The 25067-nt window shown below is 38.6% G+C and overlaps 1 protein-coding gene and 2 long non-coding RNA genes across 4 annotated transcripts; all 3 read left to right on the plus strand.

Annotated features, from left to right (window-relative positions):
* The first annotated feature begins 813 nt into the window (after nucleotides 1-813).
* Nucleotides 814-25028, plus strand: LOC306870106 (intelectin-like). 2 transcript variants are annotated; one of them, XM_079417176.1, is made up of 9 exons: nucleotides 814-859; nucleotides 17698-17906; nucleotides 18672-18745; nucleotides 18829-18963; nucleotides 19045-19292; nucleotides 19451-19609; nucleotides 19700-19820; nucleotides 20027-20130; nucleotides 24542-25028. In XM_079417176.1, exons 3-9 carry the CDS (start codon nucleotides 18679-18681, stop codon nucleotides 24692-24694), a joined length of 987 nt encoding a protein of 328 aa, XP_079273302.1. In that variant the 5' UTR covers nucleotides 814-859; nucleotides 17698-17906; nucleotides 18672-18678; the 3' UTR covers nucleotides 24695-25028. The 2 variants fall into 2 exon arrangements, with proteins under 2 accessions (XP_079273302.1, XP_079273303.1); XM_079417177.1 differs by lacking the exon at nucleotides 814-859 and having other exon boundaries at nucleotides 17622-17906.
* On the plus strand, nucleotides 1799-10054 carry LOC306870587. Its single transcript, XR_013784279.1, has 3 exons — nucleotides 1799-2913; nucleotides 3819-4564; nucleotides 8283-10054. It is a non-coding gene; the product is annotated as an uncharacterized lncRNA (long non-coding RNA).
* Nucleotides 10195-11605, plus strand: LOC306870594. Its single transcript, XR_013784280.1, has 3 exons — nucleotides 10195-10260; nucleotides 10448-10485; nucleotides 11466-11605. It is a non-coding gene; the product is annotated as an uncharacterized lncRNA (long non-coding RNA).
* Nucleotides 25029-25067: the final 39 nt, after the last annotated feature.

The following is a 25067-nucleotide window of genomic DNA, read 5'->3' on the forward strand; positions in this document are numbered from 1 at the left end:
TAACGTTAAATATTTCCCTTCTCAATCTACATTTTAACATTGTATCATTTCCTGTTGTATAATTTTTTTACTATTTCTAGACACTATAGTACAATTTGCGAAGAAAAATAGGAATATTGTTGACTTGCATGATAAAAACCATACACAGCAAAAGACTTATGTTAGGTGTGAATGGAATGGTTGAAACTACGAATATTATACCTTTAACTATAACATACTGTATATGATGTTTCTAGGAGCTCAAAAGAACCCTGGAAACAGAGGTTCTGGTACAAAGTAATAATTGTTAGATAGGAATAGAGAAGACTGGGATGTTTTGCTCAGAGACGGAGACTTTGCTCAGAGACGGAGACATTGCTGGAGTCAGAGCCCCAAGAACCAAGCAGAAAAGTGGTGGTAGACTATTCACTGTAAAAATTGTGAGAGTGATGGGAGAGGTCCTTTATATGAGAGGATCCAAACGAGATTAGCAGCATGCCAACATGAGATAACCAATATACTATTCATGAAGCACAAAAAATAAATAAGAATGAGTACAAAACAATTGGCCCCAAAATGAAATTTTAGAAGCATGAACATGAAGAGAAGACATGTTGAAACCAAAAAAGGGAAACTTTTGGATCAAAAAGGAAACTATGAACTACAAAACTGTAAAGAGAAAACTATAAAATGTGATGTGTAGATTGCTGAAGTTTAACAAAGACCTATGCACCTGAAGTGTATGTGCAAATGAAAATGAAAGATTGATAAGTGTGATACATTGAACTACAGTAAAGAAGGAGAAAAGTGTAAGAATCCCCCCCCCCCCCCCCCAAAAAAAAGACAGAGGGATCAATCATTCTTCAAGTGCTTCCTCCCAGCAGGCACACAACGTCATATGACGTTAATATTAGGTTGGATTTAGGTCGCGACGTCAGGTGACCAAAATTCAATGTCAAGCCAACGTCTAATGACAACGTTGATTTGACGTCCAAGACCGACGTCAATTGACGTTGATATTTAGTTGTTTTCAGGTTGTGTTGGGAAGTAACCAAAATCCAACGTCGAGCCAACGTCTAAAGCCAACGTCATATTGACGTCAAATACTGATATACAGTCGTCGGGTATGGCAACCAAAACCCAACGTCGCCTAGACGTCATAATGGTAACGTCCACACAACGTCAGATTCTAACATCATTTGACGTTGTTTTTAGGTTGTGGCATTAACTAACCAAAATCCAACGTCGAGCCAACGTCTAAAGCCAACGTCATATTGACGTCAAATACTGATATACAGTGGTCAGGTATGGCAACCAAAACCCAACGTCGGCTAGACGTCATAATGGTAACTTCCACACAACGTCAGATTCTAACATCATTTGACGTTGTTTTTAGGTCGTGGCATTAACTAACCAAAATCCAACGTCGAGCCAACGTCTAAAGCCAACGTCATATTGACGTCAAATACTGATATACAGTGGTCAGGTATGGCAACCAAAACCCAACGTCGGCTAGACGTCATAATGATAACGTCCACATAACGTCAGATTCTAACATCATTTGACGTTGTTTTTAGGTTGTGGCATTAACTAACCAAAATCCAACGTCGAGCCAACGTCTAAAGCCAACGTCATATTGACGTCAAATACTGATATACAGTGGTCAGGTATGGCAACCAAAACCCAACGTCGGCTAGACGTCATAATGGTAACGTCCACACAACGCCAGATTCTAACATCATTTGACGTTGTTTTTAGGTTGTGGCATTAACTAACCAAAATCCAACGTCGAGCCAACGTCTAAAGCCAACGTCATATTGACGTCAAATACTGATATACAGTGGTCAGGTATGGCAACCAAAACCCAACGTCGGCTAGACGTCATAATGGTAACGTCTACACAACGTCAGATTCTAACATCATTTGACGTTGTTTTTAGGTTGTGGCATTAACTAACCAAAATCCAACGTCGAGCCAACGTCTAAAGCCAACGTCATATTGACGTCAAATACTGATGTACAGTGGTCAGGTATGGCAACCAAAACCCAACGTCGGCTAGACGTCATAATGGTAACGTCCACACAACGTCAGATTCTAACATCATTTGACGTTGTTTTTAGGTTGTGGCATTAACTAACCAAAATCCAACGTCGAGCCAACGTCTAAAGCCAACGTCATATTGACGTCAAATACTGATATACAGTCGTCGGTTATGGCAACCAAAACCCAACGTCGCCTAGACGTCACAATGGTAACGTCCACACAACGTCAGATTCTAACATCATTTGACGTTGTTTTTAGGTTGTGGCATTAACTAACCAAAATCCAACGTCGAGCCAACGTCTAAAGCCAACGTCATATTGACGTCAAATACTGATATACAGTGGTCAGGTATGGCAACCAAAACCCAACGTCGCCTAGACGTCATAATGGTAACGTCCACACAACGTCAGATTCTAACATCATTTGACGTTGTTTTTAGGTTGTGGCATTAACTAACCAAAATCCAACGTCGAGCCAACGTCTAAAGCCAACGTCATATTGACGTCAAATACTGATATACAGTCGTCGGTTATGGCAACCAAAACCCAACGTCGCCTAGACGTCACAATGGTAACGTCCACACAACGTCAGATTCTAACATCATTTGACGTTGTTTTTAGGTTGTGGCATTAACTAACCAAAATCCAACGTCGAGCCAACGTCTAAAGCCAACGTCATATTGACGTCAAATACTGATATACAGTGGTCAGGTATGGCAACCAAAACCCAACGTCGCCTAGACGTCATAATGGTAACGTCCACACAACGTCAGATTCTAACATCATTTGACGTTGTTTTTAGGTTGTGGCATTAACTAACCAAAATCCAACGTCGAGCCAACGTCTAAAGCCAACGTCATATTGACGTCAAATACTGATGTACAGTGGTCAGGTATGGCAACCAAAACCCAACGTCGGCTAGACGTCATAATGGTAACGTCCACACAACGTCAGATTCTAACATCATTTGACGTTGTTTTTAGGTTGTGGCATTAACTAACCAAAATCCAACGTCGAGCCAACGTCTAAAGCCAACGTCATATTGACGTCAAATACTGATATACAGTCGTCGGTTATGGCAACCAAAACCCAACGTCGCCTAGACGTCACAATGGTAACGTCCACACAACGTCAGATTCTAACATCATTTGACGTTGTTTTTAGGTTGTGGCATTAACTAACCAAAATCCAACGTCGAGCCAACGTCTAAAGCCAACGTCATATTGACGTCAAATACCTATATACAGTGGTCAGGTATGGCAACCAAAACCCAACGTCGCCTAGACGTCATAATGGTAACGTCCACACAACGTCAGATTCTAACATCATTTGACGTTGTTTTTAGGTTGTGGCATTAACTAACCAAAATCCAACGTCGAGCCAACGTCTAAAGCCAACGTCATATTGACGTCAAATACTGATGTACAGTCGTCGGTTATGGCAACCAAAACCCAACGTCGCCTAGACGTCACAATGGTAACGTCCACACAACGTCAGATTCTAACATCATTTGACGTTGTTTTTAGGTCGTGGCATTAACTAACCAAAATCCAACGTCGAGCCAACGTCTTGAGCCAACGTCATATTGACGTCAAATACTGATATACAGTCGTCAGGTATGGCAACCAAAACCCAACGTCGGCTAGACGTCATAATGGTAACGTCCACACAACGTCAGATTCTAACATCATTTGACGTTGTTTTTAGGTTGTGGCATTAACTAACCAAAATCCAACGTCGAGCCAACGTCTTAAGCCAACGTCATATTGACGTCAAATACTGATATACAGTCGTCAGGTATGGCAACCAAAACCCAACGTCGGCTAGACGTCATAATGGTAACGTCCACACAACGTCAGATTCTAACATCATTTGACGTTGTTTTTAGGTTGTGGCATTAACTAACCAAAATCCAACGTCGAGCCAACGTCTAAAGCCAACGTCATATTGACGTCAAATACTGATATACAGTGGTCAGGTATGGCAACCAAAACCCAACGTCGGCTAGACGTCATAATGGTAACGTCCACACAACGTCAGATTCTAACATCATTTGACGTTGTTTTTAGGTTGTGGCATTAACTAACCAAAATCCAACGTCGAGCCAACGTCTAAAGCCAACGTCATATTGACGTCAAATACTGATATACATTCGTTGGGTATGGCATCCAAAACTCAACGTCGCCTAGACGTCATAATGGTAACGTCCAGACAACGTCAGATTATAAAATCATTTGACGTTGATCTTCAGTTGTTTTTAGGTTGTGGCATTAACTAACCAAAATCCAACGTCGAGCCAACGTCTTAAGCCAACGTCATATTGACGTCAAATACTGATATACAGTCGTCAGGTATGGCATCCAAAACTCAACGTCGCCTAGACGTCATAATGGTAACGTCCACACAACGTCAGATTCTAACATCATTTGATGTTGATCTTCAGTTGTTTTTAGGTTGTGGCATTAACTAACCAAAATCCAACGTCGAGCCAACGTCTCAAGCCAACGTCATACGGACGTCAAATACTGATATACAGTCATCAGGTATGGCAACCAAAACCCAACGTCACCTAGACGTCATAATGGTAACGTCCACACAACGTCAGATTCTAACATCATTTGACGTTGTTTTTAGGTTGTGGCATTAACTAACCAAAATCCAACGTCGAGCCAACTTCTTAAGCCAACGTCATATTGACGTCAAATACTGATATAGAGTCGTCAGGTATGGCAACCAAAACCCAACGTCGGCTAGACGTCATGATGGTAACGTCCACACAACGTCAGATTCTAACATCATTTGACGTTGTTTTTAGGTTGTGGCATTAACTAACCAAAATCCAACGTCGAGCCAACGTCTAAAGCCAACGTCATATTGACGTCAAATACTGATATACATTCGTTGGGTATGGCATCCAAAACTCAACGTCGCCTAGACGTCATAATGGTAACGTCCAGACAACGTCAGATTATAAAATCATTTGACGTTGATCTTCAGTTGTTTTTAGGTTGTGGCATTAACTAACCAAAATCCAACGTCGAGCCAACGTCTAAAGCCAACGTCATATTGACGTCAAATACTGATATACATTCGTTGGGTATGGCATCCAAAACTCAACGTCGCCTAGACGTCATAATGGTAACGTCCAGACAACGTCAGATTATAAAATCATTTGACGTTGATCTTCAGTTGTTTTTAGGTTGTGGCATTAACTAACCAAAATCCAACATCGAGCCAACGTCTTAAGCCAACGTCATATTGACGTCAAATACTGATATACAGTCGTCAGGTATGGCATCCAAAACTCAACGTCGCCTAGACGTCATAATGGTAACGTCCACACAACGTCAGATTCTAACTAGAGATCGACCGATATATCGATTTACCGATATTTTTCCCGATATTTAAGCATTTTTCCATAATCGAATATCGGTTTTGTAATATCGGATTCCCCGATAAACACCGCCATCTTGTGGACGTTTTCAGAATTGCGCGCAGGATCGCAATTGCAGCGCATCTGAGGGGAGATGAGACAGCAACGGCGTGCAGGTACTTGATTTGCTGTAGTTAGTAAACTATTTAATATTACAGGCATTAATGCACAAATTAGATGTATTACATAAATGCCTGATATATAGTTTAAATGCAACTTGGCTCTAAGAAATATGATAAATAAGATACTCTGTCAAGCCCTGTCCCTATAAAGATAGGCTATAACTTTGCCTGAAATAACACAGCCATGAATTAGCACATGGTGGAAATAAAAGCGCTGAATTTAATTCTGTCTGTGGTCTATTAGTCTCGTGAAGTCGGAGTCACATAGATAATCCGTCAAGTCCTCTCCCAATAAAGACGTAACTTTGCATGAATTAAATAATACAGCCATGAATGATTGCATGTTGGAAATAAAAGCGCTGAATGTAATTCTCTCTCTGTTGTCTATATGCTCATCATTAGTCTCGTGAAGCCGCTTTCATATTGCAGTTCACTCAGCGGGTTGATGCTCAAGAAATGCTCAGCACGTCCACCGCATGTAACTTTTAACAAGATTCACTTTTTTGAAGCACCCTAAATTGAATTAACACTTACTATATAACCATTATTTCGTTTATAAACATCTAAATTAATACAACTCTATGGAAATTAATTATTTATTATCTCCGCGATCGATCGCAGTTTGAGTAGCCTATAGTTCTGTGGCATATAAACCGCGCTGTCAGCAGCATAATTTAGAGCATGCCAGTTGAGAAATGCAATAAAATACAATGCTTGTTATATTCCAATATTCCAGAGAATATTATTCCGTGAATTAACATTATCCAGTGAATTATTCTTCACTCTTTATCCTATTAAACAGCTTATAAACCTACTAAAACTGTAGTTAAAAATGAAGTTGATATGACTCCTTTCCTTTATTTTCTCCATTTGAAAACATTAGACTTTCTATGTTCATTTTGCTTACTGCTAATATTAGTGTTGCTGCTAAAGCTTTTTATAAATAAAATGTTTTTTATTGTTGTAATACGAAGATTAAATTGAACATGACAGGGCTCTAGACTGCGACCAAAATGGTAATTGTTTGCGAGTTAAAATTTGATGTGGTCGCATTTGTACGAGTGCCAGGTCTGCGCTGCTCCAAAGCGTCTGCTTCATACAGCGCGCGCTGCCAGCCGCAGCACATTATAGCAGGAGTCAGATTTCACTGATCACGTGAAGAGAGGTGCTTTCAGCGCGAGCGCTTAGTGGGTAGAGCCTGGTTTATACTCGGCGCGTCAGCACGAGCGTGAAGGTGCGCGTCGCGGATGGATTTGTTTTCAAACTAAAGTAAAAGACCGCTTCTTAAACCAGAGAAGGTGAACGTGGTGGTATTCTTGTAGAAAAAACTCCTGTCAGCTACAGCCAGTTTAGTTTTACTTTTCTTTTTGTTTTCGTTTTGAGAAGCTTGTTATCTTTGCTGTTTACCTCAGGTTATGCTATAGAGGTTTTCCTTAATTAAAAAAAATATATATTAATATTTATTTGCTTCCTCAGAGTTTGCTAAACATTCTGTAATATACTCGGTATATAGTACAGCATGTGGTGTGTCCTGTGCCATGCCTCGTCTTATTCGTTTTGTTGATAAATGTTATGTAAGAGTTTGTCATTGTCAACGTACTGTTTTATTGTTGTTGCGCTTTTTAATTAAGAATAACAATGAATCCATCTTTTGTTTTAGTCTTAAAAAGTTAAAGGTGTATAGATATAAGCAAAACAGACAATGATCTTTTCTTGTAAAATGTGACACCAAGATCGCAAATTTGAAAGTAAAAAGCGCACGAAAAAAGGAATTCCTGATCACAAAATTTAAATCACAAATAATACAGATGAAAAAGAACGAGTTGAATGTTGAACACTTTCGTTACCATATAACTATAAACTATGATAAAAGTTCATCAGCATGCATTGATTAATCAAATGTTGTAGCAAAAACAAAAAACAAATTGCAACCAAATTATGTGCTCGTGCGCAAAAGTGAGATCAGTGGGAAGAATGAGTCTAGAGCCCTGCATGAAAGACTGCTAATTCTCAAAACATTTTTTGTTAAGATGACTGAAAGGAGGAAAAACCAAAGTGAAGTATGGACTTACTTCACGCAGTCATTTATTTACTTTATAACAGTAAATAAATATCGGTTCTGCATATCGGTTATCGGGCACATAGACATGCAAATAATTGGTATCGGTATCGGTTATAAAAAATCAATATCGGTCGATCACTAATTCTAACATCATTTGATGTTGATCTTCAGTTGTTTTTAGGTTGTGGCATTAACTAACCAAAATCCAACGTCGAGCCAACGTCTCAAGCCAACGTCATACGGACGTCAAATACTGATATACAGTCATCAGGTATGGCAACCAAAACCCAACGTCACCTAGACGTCATAATGGTAACGTCCACACAACGTCAGATTCTAACATCATTTGACGTTGTTTTTAGGTTGTGGCATTAACTAACCAAAATCCAACGTCGAGCCAACTTCTTAAGCCAACGTCATATTGACGTCAAATACTGATATAGAGTCGTCAGGTATGGCAACCAAAACCCAACGTCGCCTAGACGTCATAATGGTAACGTCCACACAACGTCAAATTATAACATAATTTGACGTTGATCTATAGTTAGTATTAGGTTGTGGCAAAAAATAACCAAAATCCAACGTCAAGCCAACATCTTAAGCCAGGTTCATATTGATGTCAAATACTCATATACAGTCGTCAGGTATGGCAACCAAAACCCAACGTCTCCTAGACATCATATTGGTAATGCTCACTCAGTGTCAAACTCTAACATCATTAGATGTTGACTTCACAATCACGTCATACAGCCATCGAAAAATATTGGTATGTTATCTGATCAGAGTATACATTTGTTATTTGTGTGAGAGAAACCCTATATCTACTGAGAAATTTGAAATGAGAAAAAAACAAGAGCATAGAGAAAAGGGTCTGAGAGGACTGGAATGCATACATTCCATGCAATTTGTAGAAAACATACATTTAAATATGGAAAATGTAGAATCCTCAATTTGTCAAATGTGCATGTCTGCGTTATGGAAACACCTTGCTGTGAGGTGACTGCATAACCACGGAGTCATTTGCTGTTGCAAGCAATACAGTGATGAAATGAATAAGAGTACATTCATTATCATAGGCCTCAATTATTGTTGAATTAGTCGCACATCAACATTTCGTTTACATTTTCCCATACCACGAATGCTGTAACAGCATTGCCACTGCAGTCAACAGTGTAATCTGTAGACAAATGTTGCAATTATGACAGTGTTTTTAGTAAGTGTTACTGTGGACAAAGGAATAAACCTAAACCAACAGGTGGTGTAACACTTACAGCAAAGGGTCAGATATAGAAAATGCCACAGTTGTAGGCACAGCTGCATTTAGGCATAAGAGTGGTTATACAGTTGAGGCAAGGGATTTGTTAAAGTTCAAAAGGGTCATCATTGGTCATGTGAATGAAACTGTAATTTACAAGTATAGCCAGACGTGTACACACCTTCTCTGTACTCCTAAACCTAACCCTATTTTAACTATAAATTCATATGGAAATTATAGGTGAATAGTGAATGGCACAGATGTGCCTGCCCCTGGTTGTGAGCATAAGTGAAAACACAATTTTACCAATTACTTACATGTAACAGCCTAAAAAAAAAAAAATCAATACATATTTGCTATCTTTTGTTTAAAACATTTTTTTCTACAGTTACAAAGTTGTTTGACGTCTCTCTATGTTGCTTTGTTCGTGATTGGTTAATCTGAATGTCATCCAGGAATCTGACCAATGACAGCAGGGCACGCCTCCTCCCGCTCAGATTTGAAAGTTCACCTCAGTCGTTACTGCAGCTCTGTTTATCTGCAGTCCTGCTCCGTTCAGTGCTCTAGGAATGGCTTTCACATGATTGTCTCATATCTGACAGATGAGTTATTATTTTGACCGATTTTGAGTTATGCGGTGTCGATTGAGAACACAGACACAATGGCTATGGACACATAATGGAAACACAGAAGGTAAGTACCTCTTATAATTGTTTTTTTGTTACTGTTAAAGTGATATGATAATCGCGATGACATAATCTGTTTCTGTGTTTTGTTATTATGTTTTAATACTGTCCAGATAAGGCTGTGTGACAATGTCTTGGGAATGATTAAAAGTGACTCGTTGTTGTTGTTTTTATATCGCGAAATGTAAATATATCCGCGTAGCGTTAGTACTACAAGTTCTGGAGGTTTATGTAATAGATACATATACATGAATGACAGAATAAATAGCGGGAGCTGGACCTTAATATGAGTTAAGTACTGAAGGCCGCCTTTTGCTGATCTTATTTTTAATAACAGAATGAAATAGTAAAAATAACAATATTGTTATTTTATTGTCAAATAAAATGTCTCACTCTGGAACATGAACAACTGACATGTGTTCAACAGAGAGATCATGAAACCACCTTAAGAATACTATGTAAACCATGCTTTCGGATCCAACTTACTGCTAAGTGTTTGTATAAAGCTGGTGAGTAACGTTAGCCAAACTTTTTGTAAGCCTGTCCGTCTCTGTCAGTAAGTCAACAATTACTATTGTTTTATTAAACCTGTTAAATATTCGTGTGTGTGTGTGTGTTTCCCCTCTCATGGTCCAGAGGTTTTGGGATTGAAAATCTTCTGCCATATGATCTTCTGTAAAAGTGAGTATTCATAATACTTTAATGATCATGTGCCGTTATATGTGAACATGGGCAAAGCAGGCAAACTCTGCACCAAGGCACCACTCTGATTCAAACTTAATTCTTGAGTTTAGCTCACTCAAAATCAAAACTCCCTCATCATTTTCTAACCCTCATGTCTTTTTTAATCTTCTTTTGTGTTCCACAGAAAAAAAAAGTCAGTTATGCAGGTTGGAAAAGACATAAGTGAGTAAATGATGACATCATATTCACCTTATTCTTCACATAAAAATGGCCCATTTATAGATTTTATGGGTCTTGCTTCCAGATATTTTTACTTTTTTAGCTATACAGAACTGCTCGTTTTGCTGCTTGATATTGCAAATTGGTTTGTCATACCATATTATTTTAGTGTATTATCTTAATTATGAACACACTGGTTTGTAATACAAACAGTTTTACTATTTACTGCATGTTGTTATTGTTATTTAAGGCTAATGAACTTGAAGTCTCGCCCATAGGCTTACTTCTGCGTTTAGGAATAAGGTGGATGAAGTATGAAGATACTTGAGTAATTTAATGATCTCCTCAAGTACATTTGTTAGACATCACCGACGTGTGATAGAAAAGCAGTGTAAACAGATTAATAATTTTATTAGTTATAAATATACAGGTATTAGCATTTTAGCAATTGATAAAAATATTATATTTATTTTTTTTAGTGTACTAATTGCCATTTTTTACATCTGGGAAAAGTTATTTGTTGTGAATACTCATTTCTTTATTTGTATTTCCTGTAGCTCAAATAGTAGAGCATGGCGCTAGCAACGCCAAGATCATGGGTTCGATTCCCAGGCAAAGCAAGAGCTGATAAAAATGTAGAAACTGTAACTTGAATGCAATGTAAGCCGCTTTGGATAAAAGCGTCTGCTAAATGTAAATGTGTTTATAATTACAAGTAGGTTTAACTTGTAACTTGCTCAAGGGTACCTCAAGCCCTGTTTACACTAGTGGGTTTCCTGCCAGGACTGAGACTCGAACCCATGACCTTCAGACTACAAGTCTGCCTCTCTAACCATTAGGTCACAGCTAAATAATTAAATTAGTCAGAATATCTCATAATGTCAAATGTTGTTTAAAGAAAAGGTACACAAATGGAATCCTCCTTTTTAAGGACTTTTCAATAAATCTGTTGTCTTTTTTTTTTGCATTTATTTAACCCCCAGATGCAGCAAGGATCCAGCTGATTACTTCAGATTTGGAGGACTGCTCTTTATCTACTGTGTCTGTCACTTCTGGTGCAGAATCATGGACCTTTATTTGTATGTTTTGATTTTACTTTTTATTACACTTGTGTAGCTAGTATTCAGGATTAAAATACAATGTAATTTTTTTCCACATATATTATCAGAGCTATATTGTAGCCCCTAAGGGTCAATAGAATATTGATAAAAACACTATAAACCTGATTGGGATAATACAAGCTAAAGTACAGTTCCCTGCACAATCTTTTTAAAATAAAAAAATTATGATACTAACCCTAATTTTTTCAATTGCTTCTCAAGAATTCCTCTTCAGGAAATTTGTTTACACAAATTTACATCTGAATAATGAAACAGTTTTAAAGAGATACTCCACCCCAAAATGAAAATTTTGTCATTAATCAATTACCACCATGTCGTTCCAAACCCATAAAAGCTTTGTTCGTCTTCTGAATACAATTTAAGATATTTTGGATGAAACAGCGCATCCCTGTGTCAAGGCTGATACAGAAGAGTGTATGTGTTTTGCGTCCAGGGCATAATCTCCAAAATGGCGCTGTGCTGATGCAGAGGAGACGTTACGGTGCCTAATTGTTGAATAAAGTCATTATTTTTGTTGTATTTCTATATAAAAAGTATTCTCATCGCTTCATAACATTACATAACATATTCTGACAATGTGTTTCATACTTTTCTGGACCTTGACAGTGTAATTTACTTGGCAGTCAATGGGACAGACACAAGCCTCCCGGGTTTCATCCAAAATATCTTAAATTGTGTTCCGAAGATGAATGAAGCTTTTACAGGCTTGGAACAACATGGGGGTAAGTGATTAATGACAATTTTCATTTTGGGGTGGAGTATCCCTTTAAGCCTGGAATACACTACACGACTTTTAAAAATCTGAACAGATTTTTAAATCACCAGGCATCATACACTTACCGATTTTGTAAATAATGACAAAGGAAAGCTGGGCATCATATATAATTAGGCCTGGAATACACTACACGTTTTTTGTCCTGATTTTCCGCCAATTTACAGTCTGGAGAAGTTGACACTAGTTGCCGAAAGTCAGAGCCAGTCTGTAGATTTGATAGTCACAGACTCCGGTTTTTTAGCTTCAGACTCAGATTCTATCCAGTTGGAGGATATCAAAAATGTTTGATATTTTCAGCCGATTTTAGAACGTATATTGTTTCCATTTGTCACGCGTCTCCAAGGCTCATGTTTCTGAGTGAGTTTGTTGTGCTCGGAACAACTTTAAAGTCTGGTAGTGTATGATCCTCGGTCATGTTGTGTATGATGCCCAGTTTTCCTTTGTCACGATTTACAAAGTCAGTATATAGCCAGGTCCATAAATATTGGGACATCAACACAATTCTAACATTTTTGGCTCTATACACCACCACAATGGATTTCAAATGAAACGAACAAGATGTGCTTTAACTGCAGACTGTCAGCTTTAATTTGAGGGTATTTACATCCAAATCAGGTGAACGGTGTAGGAATTACAACAGTTTGTATATGTGCCTCCCACTTGTTAAGGGACCAAAAGTAATGGGACAGAATAATAATCAAATCAAACTTTCACTTTTTAATACTTGGTTGCAAATCCTTTGCAGTCAATTACAGCCTGAAGTCTGGAATGCATAGACATCACCAGACGCTGGGTTTCATCCCTGGTGATGCTCTGCCAGGCCTCTACTGCAACCGTCTTCAGTTCCTGCTTGTTCTTGGGGCATTTTCCCTTCAGTTTGGTCTTCAGCAAGTGAAATGGATGCTCAATTGGATTCAGGTCAGGTGATTGACTTGGCCATTGCATAACAGTCCACTTCTTTCCCTTCAAAAACTCTTTGGTTGCTTTTGCAGTATGCTTTGGGTCATTGTCCATCTGCACTGTGAAGCGCCGTCCAGTGAGTTCTGAAGCATTTGGCTGAATATGAGCAGATAATATTGCCCGAAACACTTCAGAATTCATCCTGCTGCTTTTGTCAGCAGTCACATCATCAATAAATACAAGAGAACCAGTTCCACTGGCAGCCATACATGCCAACGCCATGACACTACCACCACCATGCTTCACTGATGAGGTGGTATGCTTCGGATCATGAGCAGTTCCTTTCCTTCTCCATACTCTTCTCTTCCCATCACTCTGGTACAAGTTGATCTTGGTCTCATCTGTCCATAGGATGTTGTTCCAGAACTGTGAAGGCTTTTTTCGATGCCGTTTGGCAAACTCTAATCTGGCCTTCCTGTTTTTGAGGCTCACCAATGGTTTACATCTTGTGGTGAACCCTCTGTATTCACTCTGGTGAAGTCTTCTCTTGATTGTTGACTTTGACACACATACACCTACCTCCTGGAGAGTGTTCTTGATCTGGCCAACTGTTGTGAAGGGTGTTTTCTTCACCAGGGAAAGAATTCTTTGGTCATCCACCACAGTTGTTTTCCGTGGTCTTCCGGGTCTTTTGGTGTTGCTGAACTCACCGGTGCGTTCCTTCTTTTTAAGAATGTTCCAAACAGTTGTTTTGGCCACGCCTAATGTTTTTGCCATCTCTCTGATGGGTTTGTTTTGTTTTTTCAGCCTAATGATGGCTTGCTTCACTGATAGTGACAGCTCTTTGGATCTCATCTTGACAGTTGACAGCAACAGATTCCAAATGCAAATAGCACACTTGAAATTAACTCTGGACATTTTATCTGCTCCTTGTAATTGGGATAGTGAGGGAGTAACACACACCTGGCCATGGAACAGCTGAGAAGCCAATTGTCCCATTACTTTTGGTCCCTTAACAAGTGGGAGGCACATATGCAAACTGTTGTAATTCCTACACCGTTCACCTGATTTGGATGTAAATACCCTCAAATTAAAGCTGACAGTGTGCAGTTAAAGCACATCTTGTTCGTTTCATTTGAAATCCATTGTGGTGGTGTATAGAGCCAAAAATGTTAGAATTGTGTCGATGTCCCAATATTTATGGACCTGACTGTATGTATGATGCCTAGTGTTTTAAAAATCTGTTCAGATTTGAAAAGTCATGTAGTGTAATCCAGCCTTTAGAATTAATAGTCGTTTGAAACTTGTAGATGTTTTGTATTTCTTGTGCTGAGAATATTTAATTCAACTCATTAACTTCTCATCAAACTGTTCTGTTAATTGGTGCAGTATTTTAAATGTTGAAATGTATTTGAAATGTATTTCCTTTCAAATTTGCACTGTTTTACTTCAAAAACTGAATGATTGCATTTTCAGTTTTGTACAGTATATGTAGAGACTTTGTATTTTGTCTTTCAAAATAAAACTTTTATTAATTTACAATTGTCAGCATCCTTTAACACTATAATTTTTTGTTTTTTAATAAGCTGTAAAATAAGAAGTGTTTCTCTGTAGAACGTTTAGGCTAGTATTTTACTTTTAGCACTTTATTGAATGCGTTTGATCATAATAATCTAGGAAAATCTGTGAAAGGACAGTGTTCCTCTGTACACGGTTTAGTGATATCACTTTATTTAATTGGTCAGTAAAAAATCCATAAAGTAAGTTTTACACTGTTAAAAAAATAAAGAAACGGTCAAATGACTGGCAGTAACGGTTGCCAAACAAAAAACATAAAACTGAAGTAAATAAAAAAATGGGACAAACCACGCTCATATCGATGTAATGTGGAATACCATTCATATGCCTTAAATACGGGATGATTCTATGTTAATGTCAAGCCTTGTTTGCAAATGTGTGCTAATATTGCCAACTTACAAAATAATGACAGACTGCTGATATTACTGAACTCATACTGTGAAATATCCCAAAACATTGCTTTTGGTACCATATAAGAGTCATAATTTGCTCAGTCAGTTGTTCTCTCACTTTTGTGTACATACAACAGACCCAAGTGAATGATTAGAGATTTTTCCTCACTGCCTTTTAGCATTAACACCAGGAAGGTTTTAGGTTTCGCAATATCAGTTTTGTCTTCAGAAGATAAAAGCATAGCAATTTGGGTGGGCCCATGATCTTCCATCTAGCACCACAGTACAACCAATGTGACATCTACATTAGATATGACAAATCTAACACAAACTATAACAAGCGGTTCATAATGTGTTATGTATAATTAATTATTTGGACATTTAACTCCTCTTCCTTTTGTATTCACAGGTTGATAACAAATGTGGTAATGGCCAGTTTCGATAGGGATGTAATGCAGTGTTTGTCCACTGTTGGAGGCTGACAAAAATCAGGTTGACATCAGAACTTAATGTAAGATTGACCTCAACCTCTAATGTTGGATAGATGTTGCATTTTTCATTTTCACCCAAAATACAACATCTGTCCAACGTTGGGTTCTGACGTTGGGTTCTGACATCAATTTGACGTTGGGTTCTGACGTCAACCTGATTTTCATTTTCAACCAAAATACAACGTCTGTCCAACGTTGGGTTCTGACGTCAATCTGACGTTGGGTTCTGACGTCAACCTGATTTTCATTTTCAACCAAAATACAACGTCTGTCCAACGTTGGGTTCTGACATCAATCTGACGTTGGGTTCTGACGTCAACCCGATTTTCATTTTCAACCAAAATACAACGTCTGTCCAACGTCGGAGATTGACGTCAATTTGACGTTGGGTTTTGACATCAGTCTGACGTTGGATTCTGACGTCAACCCAATTTTCATTTTCAACCAAAATACAACGTCTGTCCAACGTCGGAGATTGACGTCAATCTGACGTTGGGTTCTGACATCAGCCTGACGTTGGGTTCTGACGTCAACCCGATTTTCATTTTCAACCAAAATGCAACGTCTGTCCAACGTTGGAGATTGACGTCAATCTGACGTTGGATTCTGACGTCAACCCGATTTTCATTTTCAACCAAAATACAACGTCTGTCCAACGTTGGAGATTGACGTCAATCTGACATTGGGTTCTGACATCATTCTGACGTTGGGTTCTGACGTCAACCTGATTTTCATTTTCAACCAAAATACAACGTCTGTCCAACGTTGGGTTCTGACGTTGGGTTCTGACATCAATCTGACGTTGGGTTCTGACGTCAACCCGATTTTCATTTTCAACCAAAATACAACGTCTGTCCAACGTCGGAGATTGACGTCAATTTGACGTTGGGTTTTGACATCAGTCTGACGTTGGATTCTGACGTCAACCCGATTTTCATTTTCAACCAAAATACAACGTCTGTCCAACGTCGGAGATTGACGTCAATCTGACGTTGGGTTCTGACATCAGCCTGACGTTGGGTTCTGACGTCAACCCGATTTTCATTTTCAACCAAAATGCAACGTCTGTCCAACGTTGGAGATTGACGTCAATCTGACGTTGGGTTCTGACGTCAACCCGATTTTCATTTTCAACCAAAATACAACGTCTGTCCAACGTTGGAGATTGACGTCAATCTGACGTTGGGTTCTGACATCATTCTGACGTTGGGTTCTGACGTCAACCCGATTTTCATTTTCAACCAAAATGCAACGTCTGTCCAACGTTGGAGATTGACGTCAATCTGACGTTGGGTTCTGACGTCAACCCGATTTTCATTTTCAACCAAAATACAACGTCTGTCCAACGTTGGAGATTGACGTCAATCTGACGTTGGGTTCTGACATCATTCTGACGTTGGGTTCTGACGTCAACCCGATTTTCATTTTCAACCAAAATGCAACGTCTGTCCAACGTCGGAGATTGACGTCAATCTGACGTTGGGTTCTGACGTCAACCCGATTTTCATTTTCAACCAAAATGCAACGTCTGTCCAACGTCGGAGATTGACGTCAATCTGACGTTGGGTTCCGACGTCAATCTGACGTTGGGTTCTGACGTCAATTTGACGTTGGGTTCTGACGTCAACCCGATTTTCACTTTCAACCAAAATACAACGTCTCTCCGACGTTGGGTTCTGACGTCAATCTGACGTTGGGTTCTGACGTCAACCCGATTTTCACTTTCAACCAAAATACAACGTCTCTCCGACGTTGGGTTCCGACGTCAATCTGACGTTGGGTTCCGACGTCAATCTGACGTTGGGTTCCGACGTCAATCTGACGTTGGGTTCTGACGTCAACCCGATTTTCACTTTCAACCAAAATACAACGTCTCTCCGACGTTGGGGTCCAACGTCAATCTGACGTCATATTGACGTCCGGTGCCTGCTGGGCTGCTAATTTTTTTTACATTAAAGTAAAGTTTATACATTATGATTTGATATTTCATCAAATGTAATTAATTATCTGAGACTTCAAAAATATTTAGAATTAACAAAGGAGAACCACATCGATACGTTTACTGTTGGAAAAAAAAAAAAAAAAAAGTGCATCCTCCGACTTGCCCAAGCTAGAAACCTGGAGAGTGAGCTGGCTAAATCAGAAGAAGGAAACGCACGACAAAAAAGTAAGAATTTTTGAACCATACAAAGAAATAAAAAAAGAAAGCAGACGTTACCTTGGGATTTAACAATTATTTTTACGAAAGAAATTTAAAAGTGAAAGTAGACCTACCAGTGGCGCGTTGCGCAGCACGAAAATACTAACCTGTACACTAACCAACAGTCGCTATACACACAAGATAGTAAAAATACTTGGTCTTGTTGTCAATATAACAGTGAAGTGCTATTATTTCTTGATGTAAGCTATAACAATGATTAAAAATGCACACGACTGCACTTTCTGTATGGCACAGGCTATATCGATTATAAAGTTATACATTACTGTATGTTGGATAGCCTATTGATTGCAAGATATTAGACAGGATTCACGCTTTTGTTTTACTGTTTGTCGATACAGAAAACTAAAAGACAAGACTGTTTTATTAGAGAGGTAAACATAGGAAACGCCCCTTAGACAAAACGGTACATGCAGCAGAATTACAGTGCACCCTTTGCACACTTCCTGACGTCCCGGTTTGTCGGGTTATCTTCCCTTACAATGCAGCGAGGAAAGAATGTAACGCTTTACACCTGTCCCTTCAGTGGTGAAAATCAAGATTCACTTGAGAGCAATTCATCAGTATGAATCAACTTGTTATGCTTGACAAATTACACCATGACTGAGAAAAACTGTATGCAGAGAACAGCGATGAGTTGCTGTAACAAACTGATTATAGAAAAATATGCTTAATGTTTTATTGTGAATAACTTTTCTCCTTTTGTTTGCAAAGTACAAAAATGTATTCAGGTATCCTTCTCAGCCTCTTACTCTCACTGAATTCATGGTTTTGTGAGGTAGCATCAAGTGAGTGTATTTTGTTCTTCATTTAAATGATCTAATTTCGTATCACAATATATTACACTATGTCTTTATGTTTCATATTTTAGCAACTCCACAAGAAGCACCATCTATTATTACAGATGAAACCAACATCAACCCTGAGGTTGCAAAACCTATGGGCAGAATGAAATATGTTGCTCGAAGCTGCAAAGAAATTCGTGAGAAGTATCATGTTTATGATGGTATGATCTTTTCTATTTATTTTTGCTATCTTAAGCACCAAACTGCATTTATTTGACTTAGAAATACTTCTGTTCAATCAGACGGTCTGTACTATCTGGTCTCATCAAGAGGGGTCCTTTACCAGACGTTCTGTGATATGACCACTGCTGGTGGCGGCTGGACGCTGGTGGCCAGTGTTCATGAAAACAACATGTATGGAAAGTGCACTTTTGGTGATCGCTGGTCTAGTCAGCAGGGCAGCGACCCAAACCGGCCTGATGGTGACGGGACATGGGCAAACACAGTCACATTTGGAGCTGCAGAAGCTGCTACCAGTGATGATTATAAGGTACTTTTTATTACAATAATGGTTTTACACCCATGGCTCAACATATAGGACATTAAGACACTGGACCAACAATCAAATGATGTTTATCTAGAATCTGAAACAGAACAAAACTGTATTTTATAAAGCACTATATAAATAAATGTGACTTGACCTGACAGAATCCTGGATACTATGACATTGTGGCACAGGATGTGTCTGTGTGGCATGTTCCTAATAATAGTGAGCTGGAACACTGGACCACTGCCTCCTTCCTGAGATACCACACTGAAAATCACTTCTTAGCCCTACATGGAGGAAACCTTTTCAAATTATTCAAGGTCAGATAAACTTTGACACCAGTTTTAAGTTTGAAACATTCACAGGCATATAGGCAAAGCTAAAGTGGATATTTATCTTCATTTTCCCAGAAATTACCTGTGAGGTTTGGAATCGGGACATGCAACATTGATAATGGACCTGCTATTCCAATAGTGTATGATACTGGAAATAAGATATCAACCAACAATCTGTATGGTCCTAATCCTAGAGGTATGGCAATACATCTTGAGCCAATATTTTTCCAATATTTTTAAAGAAAGTAGATAAATCGATTGACAATCATAATGTTTTTGTATTATTCAGTGACACAATTATTTAAGCCATCATCGCTTTTGTAATCTGATTACTTTACTGCTGTATGTGGATCTACCATGACAGATCATCATCAATTATATTTTTTGTGCATATTTTTTTAGGAATATTTGAGCCTGGATTCATCGCATTCAGGGTCTTCAATATCGAAAAGGCAGCTATGGCTATTTGTTCAGGCGTTAAGCCGACTGGTTGTCACACTGAACATGTGAGTTAAAAATAATATGAATTATTTTTAACAAAATTAACCCTTGTGTATTGTTCAAATTCACTACCCTTTCGTTATGTTCGGGATGAAAACATCCACTAAATTAAACTGCTGTAAAATTGTAGCAGATAAATATTTTTTTCAAATTGTTTTGCATAAGTCCTGATCAAAACTACTAAATGATTAAAAAAATCCATGATTTTTACTCTTTAATTACCAAGTTCATAAATGATGTCACTGATTGGGGGGTGGGCACACAAAATTACTTATTTTCAATATAAAAAGTGATTGTGGACTGGATTTTTTTTACCTTTTATCACAGTCTTGGACATGTCAAAGATTAGTAACAACATTGGCTTTGATGCATTGTTAGTTTTTGTGCAGCATCAGATTAAAAATTTTTCTCCCTCATTTACTGTTTGTGGCTGTTTTTGCCCCATTGACTTCCATTATAACGAAATTTTTTGATTGCAAAGCCATGACACCATATAATCATGCATTCTTGATTGTTGGTGGTTTTCCCTGTTGGGAAGAGGTAAAATTTGTTATTTTTACAGTTGATTTCCAGATGGCACCATTAACCCTTTAGATAGGCCTGTGCAAAAAAAAAGCTTAGTTTCTGGCTTTTATATGGAGTTATATGGAGTATAACAGCATATTATAGTGTGTGTGTGTGTGAGAGAGAGAGAGAGAGAGAGAGAGAGAGAGAGAGAGAGACCTTTGCGCACTTACCTTGATGTATCTGAGAAAATCAAAATATGCACCTCAGCTCTTAGAACTACATGGAGTAAACAAAACAAAGTAAGTGTATTTATGCACCTGCTGCCTTTTGATGGTGAGAAGTAAGGACGGCCTTTTTGTGAAATGCTTGACTTTTCTTGATGGTAAATCCAGTTTAAACCCTTAAAATCCTTCAGTGATACACTTTTCATTTTTTTCTGTAAAAAATGTACTCTGCATCAGATTTATGAACAATTTATTATGAAGCAAAATGCAACAAAAACAATAAACTGAACAATGGTGCAAGAGTTGAGGATGGATGGAGAACTAAACTCCTCTCCTAATCTCATCTCCTCCGTAAAAAACAGATTGAACACAGAATCCACGTTCTGGACCCTTGCGATGGCATAACGCGTCGGCCCTGGAGTCACGCCTCTGGCAGGCTGAAGAAAGGGAGTTGTCTCCACGTTGGTGGAAAACCACACTTCGCCGTTTCTCCCAATCCACCCAGATCCAGGATCCTCTGAATCCTCCTCGCCTTCAGTGGAAGCTGGAGAGGAGGATGAGGGTACCACAAAAAAATCTGACTCTCCTGAGTCTGTGGTTTTAGAGGGAGAAGACAATACATCCTGCAGTTCGCTGGAGGGGTCAGGCTGCATAATCATTTCTAATACTTCGGTACAAGTCAAGCTCTTTCTCATGTTGCTTGCTGCTCTTCTCACCATCGAATGACCAGCAGGATGGCATGCAAGTGTTTAAATCCACTTACCTTGTTTTTGTTTAGTCTGTACTTCTCACCATCAAAAGGCAGCAGGTGCATAAATACACTTACTTTGTTTTGTTTACTCCATGTAGTTCTGAGAGCTGAGGTGCATATTTAGATTTTCTCAGATACATCAAGGTAAGTGCGCAAAGGTCTCTCTCTCTCTCACACACACACACACACACACACACACTATAATATGCTGTTATACTCCATATAACGACATATACAAGCCAGAAACTAAGCTTTTTTTTTTTTTTGCACAGGCCTATCTAAAGGGTTAATGGTGCAACCTGGTGATCAACAGTAAAAATGACAAATTTTACCTCTTCCCAACAGGGAAAACCACCAACAATCAAGAATGCATGATTATATGGTGTCATGGCTTTGCAATCAAAAAATGTCGTTATAATGGAAGTCAATGGGGCAAAAACAGCCACAAACAGTAAATGAGAGAGAAACAATTAAAATCTGATGCTGCACAAAAACTAACAATGCATCAAAGCCAATGTTGTTACTAATCTTTGACATGTCCAAGACTGTGATAAAAGGTAAAAAAAAATATCCAGTCCACAATCACTTTTTATATTGAAAATAAGTCATTTTGTGTGGGGTTTTTCCCCCCAAATCAGTGACATTATTTATGAACTTGGCAATTAAAGAGTAAAAATCATGGATTTTTTTTTTTTTACATTTAGTAGTTTTGATCAGGACTGAGGTTGATTAATAGATTTATGCAAAAAAAATTGAAAAAAATATTTATCTGGTGCATTTTTACAGCAGTTTAATTTAGTGGATATTTTCATCCCGAACATAACGAAAGGGTAGTGAATTTGCCCACAGTGTATTGTTGCGTTTTTGAAAATTTTCAAAGCATTTTCCCAAAATATGTGTCAAAATTAGATTTGTCACCAAAATCATTCCATTTGCTGAAACACAGAGAAAGTTGTGGCCAAATTAAGACTCAACAGCACCCCATACTGGACGAAAACGTCCCCAACATAAAATAAGGGTTAATGAACAGGATTTGTGATATAATAATTCAGGCAGACAATATTTAATTGATCAGTGTAAAAATGAAGAGTATCTGCATTTACAGTAATGGAGCGTAGCGTTAGTTCTGGCAGGTCACGTTAGTCAAACTCGCATCAGCTGACACTCAGCTGATCCACGTCTACCCATAGGAATATGACGCCAATCATAATTCCCTTTATAAGGTCCTTCAGTCATTATTCAGCAGCTATCGCTTCGCTCAGGAGCTAATCAGTCGGCGAATTCGGTAAGCAAACCGTGTCTTCTCTAAAGGAAGCAAGCAATCAGGAACATTGTGAGAGGAGTTTGTTCCCCACATGGTTTCACCAGATTCAAATTCGCGAACTTGAACGCAAATTCGCCACGTCATCGATATAAGTTGCCAGTTTTGAAAGTGACGTGAGTTAGCATTACTCTCGCAGCGCCTTACTATGGATTTGGACGATTGCCAGCATAATCGCCGAAGTTGTGCAATGTGACTGTCTTTAAGCCCGGCTCACACTGTGCGATTTTGGCCACGATTTCGTCGTCTGAGACAAATTTTGAAAATCCTAAAAGATTCCTATAATCCTAGGCTAAAATCGGTTGTCTAGATCGCTGGTTTGACATGTTCACCGACATCCGATTAATGGCCGTTGCGATCAATTTTTTCCTCCGATTAAATTCTGGCAGTGTCAGAAGATTTCAGACGGTTTCCTACCGCAGTGTGACATCTCCTACGACGACCGTCAAACCAAGAACCAATAGGAGCCCTGAACTTGATGACGCAATTAGCGCGACAACTTCAAACTTCAACTTCGTTATTTGTAAAAACAATATATGTACAAAGTAAAGTTTACTTAAAGTTTATTTAAGGGGCAGGATGTTTAAACTCGAATAACAAAATTACCTCAAGTTCGCTCTGTAGAACTGGAAGTCCATAAAGTCCTCTTTTGCCCAGCCATGACTTGCTCCACACACGTCGTCTTTTTCGTTTTTTTTGTTTTGTTTTTTTTTTTTAACATCAAGGCATGTAATTAATAAAACTAACGCTACACGTTGCTGTTGTTTGCTAGCTACCATTATAGCGAGAGAACGCGGGTCACGTGTTGATGACGTAAAACTCCGGACAAGTCTTCTTGAGTACGTCCGTTTTTGTCGCGTCTTGACTGTCGTACAGTCTCACATTAAGACAACTGAGATCCTACAGTCTGACATGGGGATCATGTTCGTACAGTGTGACAAGCAGCAATCGCAAAAGACTATTAAAAATCGCACAGTGTGAGCCCATGTTAAAGATCTGGAGGATATCAAAGGGGGAATCAAGCATCCACATCACAGTTGGCTATATTTCATCCTCCATTCATCTGAATGCCATCACGAAGCTAAAATTTTCCCCTTACTCATTGCTTAAAAGCTATTAAGGTATTGGCAAATATCGTTTGTAGCTTGAGGCTTATCTAGTCGTTCAGTGACATGCTGTTGCTTAAGGTTTTGTATCGTTGCGACATTCTGGTAAACTTTCAAAATGCTGGTTGCCTTAAGCTCTTCCGGTAACTGATTTCAAAGGGGCATGCTGCTCTTCTCAACTGCTCATAGCAAAATAGCACCCCTTTGCCAGTGTTGCCAACTATATTTAAAAGGAAAGTAGCTAAACCCTGGTCGAAAGTAGCTCAATAATGTCATGCATCATTATCGTGATAATGACGCCATCACGTCGTATTTACATTCTGCATGGATGGGCAGGGAGTGTTTGCCCAGAACAGAACCATACCCCAACCTAAAATATATGCGAATTGTAAGTTGTCTTTAACTATAGTGGTCCTGACAGAAATACATTTATAACAGAAATAAATCTAAAGCACTATTTGAAGAAATGCACGTTGTGTTGCTAGTAATGTACTAATATTGTTGCAGTTCTGTATTGGTGGAGGTGGACACTTTCCTCAGGGCGCCCCTAGACAGTGTGGGGACTTTGCGAGCTTCGACTGGGATGGCTATGGTACTAATGCAGGATGGAGTGCTTCCAAAGAGATAACTGAAGCAGCTGTACTTCTCTTTTATCGCTGACACTCTGATCTGTCTAAAATTTACACTATGTATTACACTAAGCATGTAACATTCAGGTATTATTCAATTACTTTCACAAATGTATTTCATTACAATGTATATCCTTTATCAGTCTGTACTCTTAAGTATGCATTTGCATAAGGTGTTTGTCTCTGATGAAAAAAATAACCTGCCAGTTTATCAATTTTTTGAGCCATTTATATCTAACATACTTTCAATGTTCATGCATTTTTTTTTTACAATTGTTGAAAAGTGGAACAAATGTATAATGTTTCAATAAAACAGTGGACTGCCAATACTTATCAAAAAGTTGTAGTCTACAAGTTACTTTGACAATATTTCATGAATACATTTGTGAAGATTTGCTCCTTTA

The sequence above is a fragment of the Barbus barbus genome, assembly GCF_936440315.1.
Source record: "Barbus barbus genome assembly, chromosome: 1".
Lineage (NCBI taxonomy): Eukaryota > Metazoa > Chordata > Actinopteri > Cypriniformes > Cyprinidae > Barbus > Barbus barbus.